At 38.9% G+C, this 15,197-nt stretch overlaps 1 protein-coding gene across 4 annotated transcripts in view; it reads right to left on the minus strand.

Annotated features, from left to right (window-relative positions):
• Positions 1-15,197, minus strand: part of COL14A1 (collagen type XIV alpha 1 chain) — a 173,899-nt gene that overhangs the window by 58,800 nt on the left and 99,902 nt on the right. For all 4 annotated transcript variants that reach the window (XM_084621152.1, XM_084621150.1, XM_084621149.1 and 1 more), the window contains 5 exons: positions 14,312-14,350; positions 13,969-14,107; positions 9,862-10,004; positions 7,155-7,264; positions 5,433-5,591 (listed from right to left, as the gene is read on the minus strand). In XM_084621152.1, coding sequence (XP_084477278.1) covers positions 5,433-5,591; positions 7,155-7,264; positions 9,862-10,004; positions 13,969-14,107; positions 14,312-14,350 — 590 coding nt within the window. The remainder of the gene's footprint in view (positions 1-5,432; positions 5,592-7,154; positions 7,265-9,861; positions 10,005-13,968; positions 14,108-14,311; positions 14,351-15,197) is intronic.

Below are 15,197 nucleotides of genomic sequence, written 5' to 3' on the forward strand. Positions count from 1 at the left end.
GATGATACTATTTCTTCTCACCAACAAATCCTGTTCTTTTTTTAAATTTTCTTTCCTTGTGTGATCATACAGTAGTGGAAAACAAAAAGGGTCTCGATGGCACAAGAATGGAGTTTAGAAATGTCACACTGTGTCATCAATAATGAATCAGTGCACAGACTGAGAAATAATATTGTTCATAAAAATTGCAATCCAAGTCTAGATACAATGGTCTAAAATTGAGTATTCCTTTCACTACTCCCTAAGGGCCCAGTTCTGTGGGCATTTGCCCATATGGGTGGCTTTGCTCACCTGATTGGTCCTACTAAAATCTCACATGGCCGGTAACTCATGTGCATGGCTCTTAGCAGACGTTCACATGAATAGCCCCATGGACTTCAACAAAAGTACTCACTTCAGTAAAGGTAAGTGTGTTTGTAAGCATCTGATGGACCAGGACCTAAGTTTTAAAGTTGAAATACTTTTATATGTTGCAGAAACCTCGTGCTACTGCTACCTATTAATTTCAACCAGACACATTATTTAAAGGTTTCACTGACATTGTTTCATTGCCAGTACGGAGATTGGGTCGAACTATGATTTCTTTGTGAATGGAAAGATTTACTTAAAACTAAATCATATCGAAGGGTACTAAAATGAACTCTGTGTGTGTGTGTGTGTGTTTGAGATTCATACACACGCCACTTCTTATATATCACATATTATACTCTCTCCTCTACATATGCATACACATTCTTTCACTTTCTCCAGATTAAACAATCCATAAATCCACAGTGATAAAATATTTTCTTGTAAAATAAGGAATAAGTAGAAACAGTTATCTGAATTGCTTTATTGTGTTCATTTAAATACTGAATGAGTCAGTATTCTGATTTTAAAATGTTACATATGTGGGTTGATTCTTCTGATTCAAGCTAAATTACTTAACAAAGCTTTCCTTGCTGCTGTTAAACATTTATTCATAGCTCTCTGCATTCATAGCATTTTAGCCTCCCAAAGCTCCGATCCTGCAAGCAGAGCCATGGAGACAAGAGTCTGCCTGTGCTGAACTCAGTGAAGGATTGCAGCCTAAAGTTGTTTTAGATCAGATAACCCTATTGCAATTATCTTTTTACAATCCATATACATTGACACACAGAGTAAATATAGAAAATGCATAGCATATAGCAGTTGCAAGGTGTTAGGTGAACAAACAACAGGCTAGGGCCGAAATGAACAGTCCAGTTCATTCAGTCCCACCGGAGGGCTCAATTATATGACAGCTTACAAAGCTCCAGGATACTATTCTAAGAGCTGGTCACAGAAACGTCAATGAAACCATATTCTGTAGAAATATGCAGTTATTTCAAAATGCTTAAAAATTGAGTCAATTTCACTGGAATTTTATTTAAGGAAAAAACGGGGGGAAAAGTTCTGACAAGATGTTTTGACATTTTCAGAATGAAAGCTTTGATTTTTTGTTTTGAATTTTTTAAATTTTATATTATATTGTGTATTATACAATACATTTTTAAAAGATGAAATGAGAACAAAACATTTAGATTTTGCTGATACAAAATGTTTTGATCAACCTGAAACTAACATGTTTTGAGATTTCTTTTGTGGACAATTTCAAATTTTTCAATTTTTGTTCCAATTTAGAATTAAATCAAATTTTGAAATCCCTAAATCCTGTGCAAAACCAACTAGTCCACAGCTGTAACCAGACATTCTCATTGTTCATGTGTAACACTGACAGACCCCCGTCGTTGGCAGGTGGGATCAACCTGGGGACCTTTGAAGCTTAGTGCATGAGCCTCTACTGCATAAACTAAAAGACAACTGGCTGTTAGCTAAGGCTGTAGAGCAGACTCATTAATCTCTTTCTCTCTCTCTAAGTGGTCTCAGTGCCACTAGATGGGACAGAGCACCACCCCCAGGAGGTGAGTGGGTTACACATGCACAAGGTTTTACTACAGTAGTTACTGTACTGTTACTGTACCTGTAACATATACAGTAAATTAATCTTGGCTCTATTTCAGTAATGCTGACACTTGAATGTGTTGCTTATTTTAATGGTCAAAGCTCCAGAGTGTTTAATACTTTGCTATTTTTTTAGGATTTGGCTCAAAATCGTCCAGGGTCAGTTTAGTCTTCCTAATGCTGGATTCTCTTGAATTAGTGCCACCATTTTCCTCTTATTGGCAAAGGAAAACAAAAGTATTATTAATTTGTTATGGGTGGAGATTTCAAAAGTGCTGACACACTTAGCTAATTGGCTATCAATGGAACTTGTGCTCTTAAATCAATTTGACACTCCTGAGAATTCTACTCTAATTCATAAGACCTAGTTCCTTCACATAAGGTGAGGCTTCAGCATTATGAGGCACTTACCTAGCATGCATTGCCATAGAAACATTTGAGAGTTTCTCCTCACAATACTTTTCTGATGTGGGGAAGTATTATTATCCCCATTTTACACTGAGGAACTGAGGTAGAGCGAGACAAAGGGCTTGTCTTCACTACCAGGGTAAGTCAACACAAGTTACGCTACTCCAGCTACGTGAATAACGTAGCTGGATTTGATGTAGCTTAGGTCAACTTACCATGGTGTTTTTACCATGCTGCGTTGACGGGATATGCTCTCCCGTCAATTTACCTTAATCTTCTCGGAGAAATGGAATACCGGAGTTGACTAGAGAGTGCCCTGATGTTGACTGTCAATGAAGACACGCTCTAAGGCTCAGATTTTCAAAGGTATTTAAATGCCTAACTTCCATTGATTTAAACTGAAAATGGGACTGAGGTATCTAAATACCCTTGATCTAGATCTAAGTGACTTGCCCAAACTCACAGTCTTCTGAGTCCCAGTCCAGTGCATTTAACCACAAGGCCAACCTTCCTCTCTTAATAGGACTGCTTAGATAACTGCTACTCAGCATGAAGAAGAGGGTGAGACCTGGACCTTTAAAAACTGGTGATTGGACGTTTTCTTGCTGTTGTCTACAGGGGCATATATACACATATAAACACACACATTAGGGACCGATTAGATAATATTAATAAGAAAAGGAATTATGTGTTGAGCTGAATGATTACAGTCTTCTGTAAGTTGCCATGTTTTCCATTTGAACACAACTAAATTTTTCAGTGAGTGGGTTGCTTGTTGAATGACTTATCTTTTATAGATTTCTAGATTCCAACAAAAGCCACCATTTCTTTCCCTACAAAGACCTCTTTAATTCCAAACTTTTCTGAGTTTGCCTTTGTCTGTTACTACTGGAATGTGGCCACAAAGGTTGTTCTGTTTAATTGTCTTTAGAGGCAAGATATTCAGTAATCATCATCCATAAGCTTGAAGCCTAAAGACTCTTTTTTCCCCCACAGAAATCTATTCTTTGGGTAAATATATTTTTGACTGGACTGAATTTTTAAATACAATCAGAAGTGATAAATTTTAAATACGAACCTCAGTCCCATTCAAACCAAGCCTTGGGTTCAAGGTCAAGACAGTTCAAAGAGAATGCACTGAGTTGATTATACAGCTGATAAGTTGATATACTTCCATGCCCCACAAACTTTCCCCTCCAACAACTAAATCCAACTGTAGAAGACAAATGGTGAAATCCTGGCACCACTGAAGCCAATAGTAACACTCATATTGATTTAAAAGGGCCAGGACCTCACCCAAAGGGAATGTCCATTTCAGAAGATTTGGACAGATACGGATAAAACTTAGATATAAATCGATTATTTAAAAATGACTCCCTCCCCAGGTCATTTAAAAAAATAATTTGCAATGGAGAAAAGCAGATTAAAAATATATGTAAACATCTGCTCAATTTAAATTGGGATGAGAACCTAACAACCAAGAACATTCAGCTTCTGGGATCCCTACTGTTACCCTTAATGAAGCAGTATTAGTATCAATACTTATTAATTGAAAACATCCAAGGACTCTGCATATATGTTAAGGTTGGCATGGAGCAAGACCTAGTGGGAATCAGATACAGAGGGCCAGATCCTCAGCCAGCGTAAATCAGTGGAGTTCCATTGGCGTCAAGGCAGCTATGCTGATTTACACCAGCTGAGGATCAGGTCCAGAACCGGGAAGCTAGCTAAAAGTCAGGCCTGCCTACCTTTGGATTAAAATGCCTTGTAGAACTTGTTCTGTTCTTAGTAGATGGAAATTTTGATTCTATACTTGTGTCTGATTTGAGAATGTCACAATTTTATGCCAGCATGGAGTGGAACTACCCACCCACTCCGCCTCAGAGCACTAAGCCCCAAATGGACCCCTCCTGCCCAGCCACATGGGCTGAGAGATGAAGCAGTAACACCTCCAGGGGGCAGAACCATCCCTGCAACCCTGAGATCCTGCAGACTCCAACTGCACCTTCCCAAACCTTGGTTACAATGACTCCAGAGTGGTAGTGGCTGGGTGGGGGAATCTTTACTGCCTCAGAAACCCTGACGATGTCAACAGTCTGGACTCTGAGCTGTTTTGTGGGATAAGGAGATTGATTACTGTGTTTGGGAAAGCAAGATCCCTGAGCAGGGGGTCTTGTGACAGGTAATCTCCAGAAGCACCTTCACAGTCCTGCCTACGTGACATCAGAGAGCAAAGGAATGCCTGTACTCTTGCACCTGACATCGGCAGGGACTCATTCCTTCCCCCTGGACACCAGCAGAGACAATGGGAGATTGCTGAAGGCTCTGGTAGCCACTCAGCTCTGCGTGGGGGCAGGCACCACAAAGGATGATTTAGTTGGGGATTGGTCCTGCTTTGAGCAGGGGATTGGACTAGATGACCTCCTGAGGTCCCTTCCAACCCTGATATTCTATGATTCTAAGGAGAAGGGGAAGTGAGTGGAGGGAAGGACCCAATATACTTCTTCAGATTCTGGAAGATCATTTATATTTTTAAGTACTTGAATGTTTACTATTTTTAAAGGAGCTAGGAATGCTGGGAAAGGCGCCCATGGAGACAGTCTGTGTAAAACCAAAGCATTTATATAAAATTAATAGGAAGCAAGCCTAAGGCCAGGCAAACATTAAAGGACACGGGGGATTACACACACAGGGATGTTCAGAATGATCACTGATAATCATGTTTAAATGATTTGGGACCCACAAGTTATGCATATTGTTAACTTGTGTAATGAGGGTTATTTCGGGCAACAACCATCCCTTCCTGCACAATACCTTCCACAGGAAGACTCACTTCTAAATGTGTGTGTGAGTGAAAAATTAGTTGTGGAGATCATTAATCAAAATGGTTTTGCCTAGATTGAAGTTTATAACAGGTTTTCACAGAATTTCTATAACATTGTAACTCTGTTGTGTCCTAGCTCAGCTCTTCCTGTTTCCGCTAAAACCACAAATTTGTGGATATTGCATGCTCAACTTTAAGAATTCTATTATGGTTTAAAAATGGCCTTTGTTTCACTTACTGGTGCAGAGTTGTCCCTTTGTCCTCGGGATCTGACCATTCTTCCTAGCACTTCTATCCCATCAGAAGTAATATTCCCTGCTGCATTAATTGTCTTCTCACTCACTTGCTTGCAGTCAACAATAATTTTGGCTGTAGTCTTGCTGATAACAACATGTAACTAGGCAAAAGTAAAGATATTCAAATACACAGAGAGGAGACTAAGGAATATGGGTTACCAGACACAGTGAGCATTTTTAAAATGAGTTGATGTTATGTTAGCTAGTGGAGCTGAGCAAATAATGCATAGAAGATAATCCATTCAATGAATTAAGCCTCTTTTTCTGCCTATGGAATCTCTGTGAGCAGGTGGCCATCTTCTCACCCCGGTGCAAAGGGCCAATACAAGGATTATTCGCCATCTAAGTCCCACTGAGCCCTTGATTTTTGTGCTACTTAGTGGTGCGCAGGCCTTTTCTGAGCCTGTCGCACAGGACTGTCTTTCACCCAAAATGTTTTGCAGATTTACAAAAGACAAATGGACTCTACCAAAAATAGTAGTAAAATTTACTAAATTTGGATGAAATTGTCAAATAAAATCAGTGTGAAAGTTTTACATTACAAGATCAAAATCCCCTAGTGAGTCACGGAACAGGAAAGCACAGGAAGTAGCAGCACAAGCCTCACCACACTGCCTCGAGAGCTGCGTTATCTTTCACCTTGCCGTCCAACATTAACGGGCCTTGAGACAGCTGGGCAGTACCCAGCACACAGGATTGCTCCAGTCACAACCCATCCTGCACCTTCCACACACACAGCCCACCTTGAGGCACCATCTGTGCCAGGAGCTTTTTGGGGGAAGAGGTGTGCAAAGCTGGCAGAGCAGTGGGGAAGACTCTCTGTGCTGGGAGTATCACCTGGGAGGGAGGGGCAGTAGCCACACAATAACTTTGTAGCCACTTTGCTCAGGCCTAGCTGGCACAAAATGATTGCAAGGCACCCACGCTTGTGCCTTTCAAACATAACTAGGCCAGGGGAATCAGCCGAGATATACGTGCTTTTTTTCCTAATGAAAGATTTGAGCCCCAGAAATAAAAGTGAATAATTAAAGGGATTTATTTACTCCTATGTGCAGTACAACCCCATCTTAATACGTCATGTGTGTCTTCATTTACAGACTTTTAGGAACATGGTAACTATTAGAACTTAGCCAGAACACCAAGGCTACTACCACTATTCTTATGGAAGTGCCAGGAGATCTTTAATGACTATGAAAGGATCATCCTTGTGCATCTCTATTATACATATAGAATTGGTCAAAAACGGCCAATTATTTTTTGCAGAAAATTTTAAAAACTGCATTTTTCCTTTTTCAGTGAAACTTTCCAGTTTTCAAATGAAAAGCCATTTATTGTCTAAATCACTTTTCGACCGATTCTAAACCACTGAATTTGACCAATTTTAAAATATAGGTAGAAACAGAAGTGAATAGATAATAATGAAGAATGAGACCATGATTGATATTACCAGCAACACCAATAAAACAAATCCTTTACATACATGAACCTATTATTGCCAAATTGTTCTCTTAACAGAGTTTGGTAGATGACCTGTAAGCTGTAAAATACAAGAAATCATTGACAAAAGGGGAATGTATACAAGAAATCCTCAAAATGTGAAAAAGGGAACTCCAAAACCTTTGTTCTGTATGCTTAAAATGCATTTTTCTGTTAGTATAACTAACCTTATGGAAACTTCCGTAGAATATTTTCTTTATTTCAGGGCCTTCAAAAGTAACAGTTTGAAAATCCCCTTTGTAGTCATAATTAAAGAAAATCAGAGTTTTACCATCATCTGTACAACGAGAGAGAGAGAGAGAGAGAAAATCTCAATGTGAGAGGAAAAAACAGGTGCATCATTATTTGTAAGAGCCAACACTGTTCTTAGTAACAGACGACAAAACTTTCAAGACAGTCCCTGCCCTAAAAACCTTACAGTCTACAGAGTTATCATTTGTATTTTATGTTCCGCAAACTGAAAATCATGCAGCTATTTATTCTGGTTAAGGAAAGGAAAAGCTGTGTTATTAGTACTTTCTAAATCAATGCTTTATCGCTACAATGTATAGTGCCTCTGATACATCATATTTGCAGCTACACTGTTATGTAGCCACTGGAGTCAGTTGGAATTCTTCACTGGAAGCAGCTACAGAATTATACCCCTGGAATAAGTCTTCTCCGAGACTTGGATTTTCAAAAGAACATACAAGAGTTAGGTGTAGAGCTGTGCAGAAGATGAGAATTTTGTTTTATGAAAAAGATTTTGAAACCTGACTTTGTTCCAAATTGCAACATAAACTGAAAATTTTGAAATTCCCCATAAAAGAAATATAAAAAAAAAAATGGCCTCAGGTTGATCAAAATTTTCAATTTTCAATTTTGATTTTTTAAATGTTGTATTATATTATAATATGCTATAACATAATGCAAAAAAGAGAAATATGGTTTCAAAATGAAAAATCAAAACGTTTCATTCTGAAAACATGAAAACAGTATGTTTTGATATTGTCAGAACTTTTTTCTTGCTTTTCTTCCAAAACAAAACTCAGACAAAACTGACCTAATTTTGCCAAGAGTTTGGATTTGGATGGAATTGCATATTATGATGAAATATAGTTCTGTCAAAGTTTCTCCAGTTAACTCTAGTTAGGTGCCCAACTACCACTGAAATTCTGTTAGGGTCCTTTGAAAACCCCATTCCAACTGTCCCATAGATGTAACCCAGATGAAAGGTGCAAGCAGAGCTCTGTGACCAGATGATATTCAATATCCTCACTGATTTCAGCCTAGTCTATCAAAGAAGATGTTTTGAATTGATTTGCAAAAAGCACTAAAAGCCTATCACATTCTGCTAGCCTCTACTACAAGGCACCAGGTGTTTCTATGAAGTCATGAAAGCATTCTTGTTTTGTATCTATAGCTAGAGTTGGGTTTATAGCTAGAGGCTATAGCATTTACAGAGTTTATAGCGAGAACTGGGTTACTTCTCGACTACAATCTTAATCACGGACCTGAGATCAGCACACACAATGAGGAATGCTACAGTGTCTTTCATAATCATCATACAAGGTTTCTAACTTTCATACATTCGTGCTGTATCTGACTGTCAATTGTGGCACTTGGTAACATATTGGTTAGACCTGTAAGGTATGTCTATACTGCAATTAGACACCCACGGCTGGCCCATGCCATGTGACTTAGGCTAGTGGGGCTCGGGCAAAGGGTCTGTTTAACTGTTGAGATGTAGACATTCAGGCTCAGGCTGGAGCCTGGGGTGTAGGACCTTGAGAGGTGGGAGGGTCCCAGGGCTTGGGCTGCAGCCCAAACCCAAACATCTACACAGTAATTAAACAGCCCCTTAGCCTGAGCCCCATGAGCCCAAGTCAGCTGGCACAGGCCAACCATGGGTGTCTAATTGCAATATAGATATCCCCTAAGAGACCTGACTTCAATTCCCTGCTCCACCACAGATTTCCTATGTAATCTTGGGAAAGTCACCTGAGCCCAGATTTTTAAAGGTATTTAGGCACTGCAATGCCCAGTGTTGCACTGCCTAACTGATTTAGGGGACTAAGTCTGATTTTCAAAAGTGATTTATAGAGCTTAAATGTCCTAAGTGCCTAAATCCCTTTGAAAATCAGACAGGCTCTAAATCAGCTAGGCATTGCAATTCTGAGCCCAGCAATGTCTAAATATCTTTAAAAATGTGGGCCTTATATTTTCTAAGAAAGAATGTTCCTGATATTTTCATTTTCAAATATTTGGGATGTGCCCCTATACTCTGGTGATGGGAGTAATATAAATAATTAAATAATAATAATGCCTCGTTCTTTCCATCAGTAGATCTCTAAGCACTTTACATCATTATCCCAGTTTTACAGATGGGGAATCTGAGACACAGAGATGTGACGTGACTTTCCCAAGGTCACTCAGAAGGCCAGTGGCAGAGCCAGAATAGTCCTATGGTTTTCCGACTCCTAGTCCTGTGCTCTATCCACTAGGAAACACTGCCTTGAGAAATATCCTGATCTCATTGGCATACATCAAAAAGTAATTCTATTACATCCCTGATCCAGTGCCAACTGAAATCAATGTGAGTTTTCAAAGTAACTTGGGAGGATTCAAATTTCAGTTTCACCCATGTAAATTCACAGTTACTCCAGATTTTCACCAGTAACTAAAATCCAAATCTGAACAACTGACTCCAGCTCAGATTAATATATGATTCTATCTATAGAAAATCCATTGGAGACCCACAGCTTCAATATGTTGATAATTATTTTATTAATACATTCTTTATTTAAACCATCATCAATGCCTAGTTTCAGCATTATTTTTAATCACACATCCCAAGGGGACAAAAAAGCATGCCATAAGATATAAAATACCTACTGTCCAAAATAACTCCAACAAGTGGCTCATATTTTTCATTTAAAATCTCCCACAGAGCAAATGGCTCCTGGGGTGTGTCAGGGAGTATACGGAATAGAAAAGTAATGGTGTAGTCTGAAGGCAGCCCCTCTGGGTGCAAGTATCTGTAACAAAAAGAATATTCTGTGCACTGAAGTAATCACAGTAAAGCTGATTTAAAAAGCATTCTTTATTACTTTGGACTTGTCTTTTGAAATCAAGATCATGCAGCCATATGAGACAGGCATCATTACACTTAGTAGAATCTACTCAACCATGATATAAGTTAGAACAATGCTAACCTGGGGATTTTTCCAAATATTTTAATTATAAACTTGATGGTGCTTTACATTTTTGAAGTGATAATTAAAATAACAAAGTAGAACAGAGATTAAAAACTGCAACTAAAAAAGAGTTTCATTTTAGAAACTGAGGGCCTAATCCTGAGTTCAATGGGAGTTGAAGGTATTTATGATCAAGCCATGAATTATATTAAAAGCTACATTTTTTAAATGCATCCATTTGTGAGATTTTTGATACTATTAAATAAATGGACACAAGTCTGACATCGGGAATCATAACATGCAAAACTGGCCACTCAGTAAAAGAATTAAGGGTGGCAATTCTGCAACAGAAAACTTCAAAAACAGACTCCAAGGAGAAACTGCTGAGCTTGAATTCATATGCAAACTAGATACCATTAACCTGGGTTTGAATAGAGACTGGGAGCGGCTGGGTCATTACACATATTGAATCTATTTCCCCACGTTAAGTATCCTCACACCTTCTTGTCAACTGTCTAAATGGGCCATCTTGATTATCACTACAAAAGTTTTTTTTCTCCCGCTGATAATAGCTCATCTTAATTAATTAGCCTCTTATAGTTTGTATGGCAAATTCCACCTTCTCTGTATGTATATATATATATATCTTCTTAGTATATGTTCCATTCAATGCATCCAATGAAGTGGGCTGTAGCCCACGAAAGCTTATGCTCTAATAAATTTGTTAGTCTCTAAGGTGCCACAAGTACTACTGGTTTGGGTTTTTTTGCGGATACAGACTAACACGGCTGCTACTCTGAAACCTTAAATTTAGTATGTGATGAAAACATAAATGAGTTGGAAGACCCATTATAATGGACCTTTCCTTTCTAGTTCAATGTCCTTTAAACCATTGGTAGATAAGCAACTAACTTGTGACAGAGACTATTTTGGGAACTTTTATAATTATATTTAGAATGTATTTTATAAATATAGAAGCCAAAATTTTAAACAGTCCAGTCAAAATGGATTTTACATATAAAATTGAAATCTACTGATAGCTAGAAATAGGCAGATACTTTTTGGTAGGTAGTTTATTTGCCAAAAAAAATGCATTCATCAGTCGAAGAAAACTATTCATGAATTCGGGTAGAACTTGGCAAATAGTTTCAGCTGACTAAAAAAAAAAATCAAAGAAGTTGAAATAGTTCATTTTGACATTTTTGAAAGGAAATGTTTTGATGTCTTGTTTTGAAATGACATTTCATTTCTAAATTTAGTTAGATTTAAAAAAAAAACTAAAAAGGGTAAAACTCGCCCAAAAATGTAAAAAAAAAAAAAAAAGTCATTTGAGTTTTAATGCAAAATTATTATTCTTTTTGAGTTTTTAGTTTAATTGAGAACCCCCCCTTCCCCCCCCCCAAATCAGTTTTGGTTAACCCACAATGAATTTTCTTTTGCCATTTGCAGTTTGGCCATCAAACCAAAAAATCAGTTATTCACTCAGCTCTTTTGAAAGCCTCCCAGAATTTTTTCAGAAGAGCAGGGATGTTCATAATAGAAGAGATGTTTGTTATTTTATTTCATTTCCTAAAGCTTGGGTTTGTTATTCTACACTCTAAGCTTTTATTTAAGCTCTGTTTGACCAATCTTGAGCAGGGACAAAAGAAAAATGAGAGGTCCAGGATTAATGCACTAGCTGGCTCTAAAGTGGAAATATGAATTATGAATCTGATTTGCATAACATGTATAGATGCCTTATGTGGGGGGAAAAGTTACTGATAAGTCCAACTTCCCACTGGTCCCAGTGCTACTTTGGAAATTGTGTGCTTTTGGATACCGTGCTTATTTTTGGAAGAAAACAGCATAAAAATTGCATTCAATAATCATTATAACCTGTACAATTCACATATGGGATGCATTAGTACATTCTCTCTGTGTATGTGTGTGCACAATTCTTAGGCAAAGTCCTGCTCTTAGAACCACTCTCTGAAGCCCTTACCAGCAACATGTTTTCTATTGTGTATTCAGCACTCAAACCCCAGGCAGATTTACATATATTGGAGATGAAGAATATAAAGAATATAAAACACTGGGGGCCAAGAGTCTCTTCAGGATTTCTGGCTTGGAAAGCAAATTCAAATCTGAGTTCAGGAAAGTGACGGTAAAGTCAGAGTTAAGAGACAGTAAAGTCAGAGACAATCATCTGCAGGGATGATTTAATTGGGAATTGGTCCTGCTTTGAGCAGGGGGTTGGACTAGATGACCTCCTGAGGTCCCTTCCAACCCTGATATTCTATGATTCTATGACAAAGGACCATTTTGTCAGGAGGACAGCTTTGGTCTTCAAAGTATTCAGCGTAAGAAATTACACCATTGGTGGAAGTTGACAGAGTCAAGACAGGCTGGTAAATGAAAAATAAAAGGTTCAGACACTGAGTGGAAGGCGGATGTACAATAGAACAGAATAAAAGTGATGACCTAAGATGAAGCTAAGAATGTGGTCCCCAAGGAGAAAATATATGGAGAACTAGATAGATAGAAAAACAGAATCTTACAGCATTCCAAATTGGAAAAGGAGAGCTAGAACTGAAACCAAGAGGGAGTGCAGTGAAGACATCAAGTTTTTGCATACAGTGCTCAGAGAAGGGAGAGATATCCATAATATTCAATGTCACAATGAGATCAGATGAGATGAGAAAAAAAAAAAAAAAGATATCCCTGAGCCATACCTGTAAGGAGTCCTTAACAACACAAAGAAAGACAATCTCAATACCTTGCAAAGGGTTGAAAACACAATGAAGCAAACAGGAAAGCTGTGCTGCTGAGGTAGCCAGAGAGGTAAGGGAAGAGCATATAGAAAAGCAGAAGAGATAATAAAGCAAAACAAATGAGGGCAGAAGCATGAACTGCTAACCTCTGTAGATTCCAACCAAACTGCCTCCCTGCCAAACAAAACATTGGGAAAGCCATCAATAAGAAAGTTTCTAGGAGTATAGTCCCAACTGTGGCAAAACAAGATAATTTCATATAAACACCAAGAAGGTATCTAACATAAACGTTTAAAACTATTTCTTTGTGGAAAAACTATTGTTCTTCTGTACTAATTTCAGACCAATAAATGCTTCTAGTTAATTTCTGCAGGGTGTAATCCAGTAATTGGCACCCAGATATAAAAGCTAATCCATTCCTTTCCTCTGCTGTGGTGTTGTTAGTCCACTGTGTCTGTATGGGGAACTGGATGTAGAGGAGCCATGGACCATGCATAGCACAAGAAGCAGAGTCCTCGTGGATTAAGGGAAGGTCAGAAGATCCTCCCATCACCCTTCTTCTGAAGGAGTAAGATAATAAGTACTCCAGGGGCGATTCTTTACCTCCACCTGTGTGCCTCTTCACAGAACCTAGTCCTAATTCTTGAACTGCATGGCAGATCCTGGATTTAAACACATGGGTAGACTGATACTCTTCCTCCCAGTGGGTAGCACTATCCATGAGAAATCCCACTGAAAAACAGTGGGACTATTCATAGAGTTAAGTAATACTGAACATGAGTAAATTATCACAATCTGGCCCTAAATTTGCATACACGAAATTGATAATCATCATATTGACACCTGTCTGCAAGTAGCTTATGTCTGAAGCTAAAAATTGGAGTGGAGTTAGTTCAGGACTTGGGTATCCATGAAACACTCTTGCTATTCGCCGTTATAACATACATTGAAATAACATGTTGGTCTCCATGTTCTTCCGCCATGGAAAGGCTAAGTCTAAAATGAGTGGCGTCTTGCACGGGGCACTAGGACCTTTTACATATATTAATACTTACTTGGTAGGCTGAGAAACCAAGGCATCTTTATGCAGTCTGTAACACGGATAAGCATTAAAAGTACCAGGCTCCATAGATACTCCTTCTACTGTCGAAAACTCCTTTTCAACCAAACCAAACATTTCCATCATTTTAAATCCTGGAAAGCATAAAAATACTGAACGTATCACTTTAAATTCATTATGTTAAGGGACAAACTGAACTACATAAAGGAGCTTCATATCACCGTGCAGTTAACAGCTGTTGTTATAAACAAAAGTAAGTAATTTATTCCCTACAGGTGTGTATCTCAGTAAATGAAAACGATTACATAAATGCAGAATCTATTATCACAATACTGTACCTGCTAAACTGTTGCCATCCTTATATACCAATGGGCAGGCTGGAAAAAATTAAAAATATATTTAAACTCAGAAGAGCAGTACATACTTCAAAATATATCTGTTTTATTTCTTCCTATAAAGAGAAAATTAAACTAATCTCTCCCAGGAAAGGTCTGCAGCAGAATCAGCAAACAGTGAGGTCTACAGATCTAGTTCTGGGCATCTGTGAGGCAAACCCACAGCTAGACCATGGCTGCTCACTCAGCTAGGACTCATCCCCGTCCAGCAGAGCCTGCAGTGACTCAACTCTCAGGCATGCTGCAGCAGCATATCCCTGGGCAGGGCCCAAGTCAGATGACCCCAGTGCACAGATATTTCACCTTTACTGCCAGAACCACAAGTAAGTTTGTACAAGATCACCACTTGGCTAGGAACCCTCCTGCTGTCTCATGGTGTTACTGACTCTCTAGGCTTCCAGACTACCCTCAGTCCTGTCCCTGTTCCTTGTCCAAGCCTTGTTCCAGCCTCGTCTGTGCCCTAATTTGAATGTGCTCCAGCCCTGATCCTGACCTGCTCCAGCCCTGCACCTGCCTCTGAACCCCAGACCTTTGGACTGACTCCAACTCAGCTTTGACCTTCAGCCTGCTTCCAGACTCAGATTACAATCCTGATTTGGGTTGTCTATGGAATCTTTGCCCGACTCTGACCCACAGCCTGTCCCCAGACCCTGGTTTCAGCATTGCCCTCTTTCTGGTCCTGACTCTGTTTGGATTCAAATCACTACTCCAACCACCAGGCATGACAGCCTAGAGCCCAGAGCCTGACAGCATCCCATGTGGCACCACTAGGTGTTCCAGGCTAGCACCCCAAATTAAAGGGCACTTTTGAAAATGTAGGCCTGAATGA

The sequence above is a fragment of the Lepidochelys olivacea genome (genome assembly GCF_965140295.1).
Source record: "Lepidochelys olivacea isolate rLepOli2 genome assembly, chromosome: 2".
Lineage (NCBI taxonomy): Eukaryota > Metazoa > Chordata > Testudines > Cheloniidae > Lepidochelys > Lepidochelys olivacea.